Below are 8210 nucleotides of genomic sequence, written 5' to 3'. Positions count from 1 at the left end.
GCTCACGTCTCTATCCTATCCCCGTAACCCAGTAACCCTCTGGAAAAGACCCTGCCCGTCCAACTTTAATAATTGTGTTTGGGTCGGGAGAGGAGGGGAGTTCCAAGACCCCATCAATGAAATTTTACCCATCCCAGCCCCTGGACTCAGAACCCATTGGGGAGGCGTAAAATCCTTGCCCAGGCTTCTGTTTGTTGCTGAGTGGCCGTTGGGAACTGCGCCAGGTTGAAATTCTGTTCCTGTTGTATGATTCTTGCCCCCTCACACACGTAGGTTGTCCTTTCTGGATCCAGGCAGGTGACGCTCAGCACTCCGGTTGGGAAAGACAAACCTCTTCCCAGAATGTATTTCAAGCAAGGGGCTGGTTCATTTGATGCCTGTCCAGAATATTAAACTCCAGCCTCGGGCTCCAGGAGTCACAACAGCAGAAACAAACATCAATTATCGGAATGGACCATTATTCGGCCCCGGACGCTGCAATACATGAATTGTTACGGGGATTCACACATGAACAGGATAAATAACGACTGGCAGAGGTACTGGATTCCAACATTCGCCAACTGATTTTATTGAAGCATGTTTCAAAATCACACAAAAATGAATAGCACACCGATTGCTGACGAACAAGAGAATAACGTCAAGCAGGACCCATCGACCAAGAATTAAACTTTACCGGTGATTTCTTTTGATTGCGCTGTCCTCACGTTAGAAATACCCCAGTGAAACTGAATCCTCCCCGATTCCAGTTTGCGTTTAAACTTTCAAACTCCAGGTCAACTGGCCTCTTTTATCCAGAAACCAAAAGAGAAAATCCTGGAAAGACTCAGGTCTGGCAGCATCTGTAAGGAGAGAAAAGAGCTAACGTTTCGAGTCCAGGTGACCCTTTGTCAAAGCTAAAAGGCATAGAACATGGAAGGTATTTATACTGTGGGGTGGGGGAATGAAAGAAAAGTCATAGCCACAGGACACAAGGGAAGAGAGTGCTAATGCCAGTCCCCAGAGAGAATAAAAGGTGTGAAAGGCCAAACAACAGAAACTAAAATCAGAGGGTAAACTGTGACAGATGTAGATGTGGGGGGAGGGGGAACGTGGGTGGGAGAGAGGTAAAATGAGGAAAAAAGAGGGAAAGGGGAAGCAGAAGGGAGAAAAGGTAAGGAAAGAGGCAATAGGATAGGGGGAAAGAGTGGGGGGGGGGGGGGAGAAAATGTATAGAAAGAAATATAAGGTAAAAGACAGTTAAAATGACAGGCAGCACGGTGGCGCAGTGGGTTAGCCCTGCGGCCTCACGGCGCCGAGTTCCCAGGTTCGATCCCGGCTCTGGGTCACTGTCCGTGTGGAGTTTGCACATTCTCCCCGTGTTTGCGTGGGTTTCACCCCCACAACCCAAAGATGTGCAGGTTAGGTGGATTGACCACACTAAATTGCCCCCTTAATTGGAAAAAATGATTGTGTACTCTACATTTATAATTTAAAAAAATAATGAAATGGAATGAGAACAGCGAATCATCTGAAGTTGGTGAATTTGATGTTGAGACCAGAAGGCTGCAGCGTGCCTAACCGGAAGATGAGATGCTGTTCCTCCAGTTTGCACCGAGTTTCACTGGAACATTACAGCAGGCCAAGGACAGAAATGTGGGCATGGGAGCAGAGTTTACTGTTATAATGGTAAGCAACGGGATGGTCAGTGTCCTGAATGCGCACAGACCTAATGTGCTCAGCAGAGCGATCACCCAGTCTATATTTGGTCTCTCTCCGATATGGAGACCACCTTAAATCGGTCAGCAGCTCCCGGAGACAGCTTCGCAAAGGCTGTCCCCGCACCCTCACTAACCCCCCACCCCAACTCAGCCCCGCGGGACCCTCTCCTGTTCTCGGCGCCCGCCCTCCCTCCCTTCCATGGCACGGCTCAACCATTTCCAGTGCATGAGTAAGGTGGCCGTTAATTGGCCAGTCAGCGTAAAATCGGGTGCCGGGGTCGATCATGATCGGGAGCATGGTTAGCCTCCACCAGACTGGGTGTTGTGAGTCTCCTTGTTTAGTCTCCTGGTTGAGTTAAAGCAGAGATCAGGAGGCAGTGGCGCGGGGTGGATGGGGCAGTGCCGGTTTTATCTTTCTTACTCTGGGATAAAAGAAAAAGATTGAAGTGCGAGGCTGGGGGCTGTGTGAAAGATTCACCTTTGCGGCTTTTGCCCAGATAACTGGATGTGTAAACCACACAATCCCAACAGGCAGAAGAAGACCTTTCAGCCCATCGAGCCTGCACCAACCCTCCAAAAGAGAGCCCAGCCCACTCCCCCCTCTCTATCCCCGTAACCCTACCTAACTGCGCATTCCTGGACACTAAGGGCAATTTAGCATGGGCCAAACTACCTTGCCTGCACATCTTTGGACTGCGGGAGGAAACAGGAGCATCCAGCTGAAACCCTCACAGACATGGGGAGAACGTTCAAACTCCACACAGTCACCCAAGGCCAGAATTGAACCCGGATCCCTGGTGCTGTGAGGCAGCAGTACTAACCACTGTGTGCCTTGATCTCAACAGTCTGGATGTTTTGACTGTCGGACGTGCGCACTCAGCCGGCCTAGAAGCGAAGGTGAAAAGTGTTCCCAGCCACGAGTTACAAGAACCCCCCCCCCCCCCAGCCCCACCCCACCACAAGGAGGACGAGCATTCCACACAGTCAATCAGCATCGCCCAGGTGAACATATCTTTGCACCAATCCAGGGATTACCCACCCACTCACCCTGCCCACAATGCTAACCCCACAAAAAATTTTCAAAATATCTTTCATGCAATCCAGTCTGCCAGTGCCTTGGTGACGAAACATATCCATACCGTGGACACTGCTTCCTGCTGCCCTGTTATTATTCCAGGCCTTTGGTCTTTCTACTGCCTACATCCTGCTTCACAATGAGACACACACACACACAGGACACAGACACTTCATACCGATTTCTGCTCAAGCACTCATTTGCACAGTTCAATTGACCATGTCTCTTTTTCCTCTCACTTTAACCTTCGTGATTGGACAAAGAGAGGGCTGGCAAACCTGACTCGACTTAATATATACCTTCCAGTATGTACATTCTTACACCGCGACAGACGCAACCACAGCCACGATATGCAATTGGAAAATTCATCAGTTACATCGTCGTTTCAGAATTCCCATGCTGCAACGTGAAAACCCAGGAGCAGGGAACGCAGCCGAATCCGCCCACAACCGTCACATGTGAACCCGCTGGTGCGTCAGCAGGTTGGAGGACTGAGCGAACCCCTTGCCACAGGCGGAGCAGGTGAACGGCCTCTCCCCGGTGTGAAGTCGTTGATGGGTCAGCAGGCTGGAGTGCTGTGTGAACCCCTTCCCGCACTCGGAGCAGATGAACGGCCGCTCCCCAGTGTGGACCCGCTGGTGTCGCAGCAAGTTGCCGACCAACGTGAAGGCCTTCTCGCAGACAGGGCAGCTGAACGGCCTCTCTCCGGTGTGGACCCGGTGGTGGGTCAGCAGGTCGGACGACTGGGTGAATCCCTTCCCGCAGACGGAGCAGGTGAACGGCCTCTCGCCAGTGTGGACCCGCTGGTGCCTCATCAGCTCGGCAGAGCTCTTGAAGCTGTCGCCGCAATCAGAGCATTTGAATGGCCTCTCGCCGGTGTGAATGAGCTGGTGTGTTCGGAGTGGGGACGAGTGAGTGAAGCCCTTCCCGCACACTGAACAGGTGAACGGCCTCTCCCCGGTGTGGACCCGTTGGTGTGTCAGCAGGTGGCTAGACTGAGTGAACCCCTTGTCGCAGACGGAGCAGGTGAACGGCCTCTCCCCAGTGTGACTGCGTCGATGAGTTTCCAGCTGGTATGGGTAATTGAATCCCTTTCCACAGTCCCCACATTTCCACGGTTTCTCCATGGTGCAGGTGTCCTTGTCTCTCTCCGGGTTTGACGATCAGTTGAAACCTCGTCCCCACACACAACTTTGTGTCTGGTCTCTCCCGCTGTGAATGGTGCAATGTATTTTCAGGCTGTGAACTGGTCGAGTGGTGTTTTGTTTGAGCTTTCTACCTGCAAATCCTCATCTTCTATTACCCTGCAAAAGGATTTCAACAGAAGTACTGGTTACAAATTTGCAATGGACAATTCTAGTTTCCAAGTGACATGGTCCAGACAGCTGAACATCCCTGTCTGTCAAAGGCCCCAAAACACTGTGCTATAAACTCCACACCTTTCCTCCAGTTTTTCCATCCTCCAATTCTGACTGGGTTCAGTTCCACCCTCATTGGTTCCTCTCGCTCACTCTCGTGAAGGTGCTGACTCTGACTGGGTTCAGTTCCACACTCACTGGTTCCTCTCTCTCACTCTCGTGAAGGTGCTGACTCTGACTGGGTTCAGTTCCACCCTCACTGGTTCCTCTCTCTCACTCTCGTGAAGGTGCTGACTCTGGGTTCAGTTCCACCCTCATTGGTTCCTCTCTCTCACTCTCCTGAAGGTGCTGACTCTGACTGGGTTCAGTTCCACACTCACTGGTTCCTCTCTCTCACTCTCGTGAAGGTGCTGACTCTGACTGGGTTCAGTTCCACCCTCACTGGTTCCTCTCTCACTCTCGTGAAGGTGCTGACTCTGGGTTCAGTTCCACCCTCATTGGTTCCTCTCTCTCACTCTCCTGAAGGTGCTGACGCTGACTGGGTTCAGCTCCATCACATTGTCACTTGAGACGATTGGAAGATTTTAGAAAATTGGATTACAAATGTGGTGGGCAATTTAAAGATGAAAAGCCTGGGGTTAGTGTGGTTTGACTGGGGAAGTCCCTGGAGAGTTAATGATTTGCAGCTTACCTGCAGAGATACTGTTTTTTCATCTTGAGGAGATGAGGTCAGTGCTGGGTGGAGCTGAGAGACACAGCCATTTTGAAAAGCATTGGAAAGTTAGTGTTTTGGGGGGAAAAACTGAAAGGAAGTCATCTCTGACCTGGCAAGCTTGTGTGGCCACAAGAGTGGCAGTTTTCTTTCCCAATGATACAGCTTAAAAGGTGATAATAGTTAAAAACTGAGCAGCCTTGTCTGGAGATAAGGAAAAGATTGTAACAACTCAAGTGAAGCAGCCATATGAAGACCTTCAGACAGATCTGAAGGGATTCTCGCAAGAGCCAGAATCTGCTTTGTAATGCAAGTATCAATTTCAGCATTGCTTGTTTAAGCTGAATTGAGAGTTGTATGTGCATTTTCTTGTTGTTCAATGGGAAATTGAATAGTACTGTTAAGGTGTACATGTAAGAGGTTCTTTTCGGGTTTGAAGTTAAAAACTTTAATATTGTAGTCATAATAAAGTTTTGTTTTAAAATCACTACACCCTGTTTCTTCATGCAATCACTCCTGGAGCGAATCGATTTTTTCACATAGTCTTTAAAAAATAAAATACAATATTGAGGTTTTGGTCCAGTATCCTAGCCACTGTTGGGTCTGGTTTGGAATCATAATACTCAGTAACCCCCTTCCCCCCAGTACTTTGTTACTGACTTGATCTGTACTGACGTTAATCTAGCTCCCTCACACTATCACTCCCCCAGTGCCTTGTGTTACTGACTGTATCCAATCCAACTCTCCCAGTCACACCTCTTTATCCCCAGTAACCTGTTACTATCTGCACTGATGTTAATTTAGTTCCCTCACACTGTCACTCAGTAATCCCTCTTGCTCCCCCAGCACCCTGTGTTACTGACTGCATCTTTATTGATGTTAATCCAGCTCCCTCATACGGTCACTCAGTCACACACCCCTCCCCCAGTGCCCTGAGTTACTGATTGCATCTGCCCTAATTTTCCATTCTCCTTCAGGGCACACTACCCTACTTCGCTAATTGAAAACTAAAGATTAATTTCCCATTTATCATCCGCACTCCCACCACCATTTTCAATATTTCTATATCTCAAGCATTGCGGGGGGGGGGGGGGGGGATACCACTTTTTCCATCAAATCCTTTTGTTTTGCACTCATCAGGACAATTCGCAAGAAGATCAAATGTAAAGCGAACAACAATTCATACTTCAAAGGAAGAGTATTTTGATTGGTTGGCAAGTGGGTTCTGATTGACATGGAGAATGCACCAGTTGATGTGAACCGAGTTAATTGCCAAGCCCAGTATGAAACCCAACATGAAAAGGGCAGCCTGGCCTTTGACTTGTCAAGGCATTGCCCCACCCCCAATCATGAGGAATGAACCGGCGAATGGCTGACACGTTATTTTGTTCAGCTACACGCCATATTCTTCCTGCGGGAGGGCAAAGGACAACATTTACTCTTTTACCCCACCCGTCCCCGAGTCCTGTACCGGCAATGACTGTTTCTACATCTGATGTTGAGGAAGGAATAATAAAAGCCAATCCAGATGGTGGCGCCCATTCAGTGTCCCCCTTCCTCTCGCTGCCCCGGTGTCGCACTGAAACGCTTCCCCCATTGTTCCCCGGAGTCTCTCCCGCCCGCCTTTGGGCGACGGAACTCGCTGCTCCCCGAGTTTATGGGGGAGGGGGGGATAATCTTCACTTTCTACCCAACCCCTTTGGGCCCATGAGATGTTTACGAATATCCCCGCCCCCCCAAAGGAGCGGCGTTATTAACATCGTCCACCGCCCCCGCCTCACCTCCGACCAGCAACTCCTTCTCTCAGGCCGCGCATGCTCAGCTTGTACTCCCCACCGGCCGCCCGACTGCGCCGGCACCCCCACCCCGCCGCTGAAATCGATAGGGGGCTTTCACCGCCGCGGCGACTTGTGGGTACTGCCGGTCGCCATTCCGCATCGCAACCGGAAGTAATGTATTTTTCACTCTGCTTGGCCTCGGCCAGGTTTTGCAGGTCCTCCTGATCGTTGAGCCCGTGATCAGGACGTTGGCTAGATAGGATATTCGCTGCATATTCTCCATTTAGCATTGGAATATTGCGCACGCGGAGGAAACCCCAAAGGGCAGGCGTGTGTATTCATATAACCCCCGGTGCGTGTTCATGGTTACCAAGCGTCTGGACTCTGGGACCAGGGCCAAGTAAGCCTGACTCATGTTGAGTTCCATTAACATGCGACCTCCACTGAGCTTTGCATAAAGATCCTTGATCCGAGAGACTGGATAATGGTCCAATCGAGACACACGTTTGACCGTAATTTTATGGTCACCACATAAGCGCATTGATCCATCAGGTTTCATGAACAGGATGATCAGCGCCGCCCAGTCAGCGAACTGCACCAGGTGCATGATGACCTTGGGTCGTAAGGCGTATGGAGCAGGTCAGATGCAGAAGTAGCGCGGGTGAGCCATCGGGTCCACGCGTATTCGGGCCTCAGCCCCTTTGATGGTGGAGAAGCAATCCTGGATCACTGATGGAAATCTTGTCGGAACCCTTTCAAGGCCTCATTCTGCACTGTAAATTCTATGATGCTATGCGGCACACCTGACCACAGGTCGCGTAACCAGTCATGCCCCAGTAAGCTGAGACCGCTCCTGTGGACAACCACCAGAGGTCGATTTGCAGTTTGTTGACCATACTCGACCGGAACAGTTGAAGTGCCTGCTATTGCCAGTGGTTGCCCTGTATAAGTGGCCAGCCTTGATTTGGTGTCCAACAAGGTCAGTGATTGAAGGCCAGACCGAATGCGGTCGGATGTACGGTGGCTGACTACAGACGCCACCGCCCCTGTGTCGATCTCCATGAAGATTGGGTGCCATTAATTTGCAGAGAGCTCCATATGGGCACCACTCTTGGTGCAGCCACGCTGTACCCTGCCACATAGTAAGCCCTGTCACGTGGGGGGTGGAAGTGCCTGACAGGTCAGCGGCCGGTAGGGCCTCCTGTTCACTGGTCTTTGTGGCCTGTTGCAGCCCCTGCTGCTCGGTAGTTGTATTCCTGTTCCTCATGCTTGGCGGAGAATGTCCAGAGGCGTTCCCGGCCTCTATTACGTCCCGTTTTCCTCTGGAAGGCGGACCACTGCTGGGGGCCGGCTTCCTCATTTCTGGCCAAGTGTGATTTGCGCTCGCTTTGGCATCCCAGACTGAGCACCATCATTCCCTGACGTTCCTGGGTCCCTTTTTTGCTGCTTTCTCTAGAGATGGCATCGTGCGCCACAGATCCAGGTGGACCTCAGCTAATAAATCCATTGTGTGGCCGCATTGCACAGTCCACACACTAAGTGGTCCCAGAGTGTCTCTTCAATGTCGCTCCAAATTTGTAAGTCTCAGAC

At 50.8% G+C, this 8210-nt stretch overlaps 1 protein-coding gene across 3 annotated transcripts; it reads right to left on the bottom strand.

Moving 5' to 3' along the window:
• Positions 1 to 1888: 1888 nt before the first annotated feature.
• LOC140420772 (uncharacterized) lies at positions 1889 to 6732 on the bottom strand. 3 transcript variants are annotated; one of them, XM_072504765.1, is made up of 2 exons: positions 6624 to 6732; positions 1889 to 4076 (listed from the first exon to the last, which is right to left on the bottom strand). In XM_072504765.1, exon 2 carries the CDS (start codon positions 3897 to 3899, stop codon positions 3225 to 3227), a length of 675 nt encoding a protein of 224 aa, XP_072360866.1. In that variant the 5' UTR covers positions 3900 to 4076; positions 6624 to 6732; the 3' UTR covers positions 1889 to 3224. The 3 variants fall into 3 exon arrangements, with proteins under 3 accessions (XP_072360866.1, XP_072360867.1, XP_072360868.1); XM_072504766.1 differs by lacking the exon at positions 6624 to 6732 and adding an exon at positions 6314 to 6414; XM_072504767.1 differs by lacking the exon at positions 6624 to 6732 and adding an exon at positions 4822 to 5298.
• Positions 6733 to 8210: the final 1478 nt, after the last annotated feature.

This window comes from Scyliorhinus torazame, chromosome 5 (assembly GCF_047496885.1).
Source record: "Scyliorhinus torazame isolate Kashiwa2021f chromosome 5, sScyTor2.1, whole genome shotgun sequence".
NCBI classification, from domain to species: Eukaryota; Metazoa; Chordata; class Chondrichthyes; order Carcharhiniformes; family Scyliorhinidae; genus Scyliorhinus; species Scyliorhinus torazame.
The sequence above is the reverse complement of the archived record's forward strand: the minus strand, read 5'-3'. Positions and strand labels throughout refer to the sequence as shown.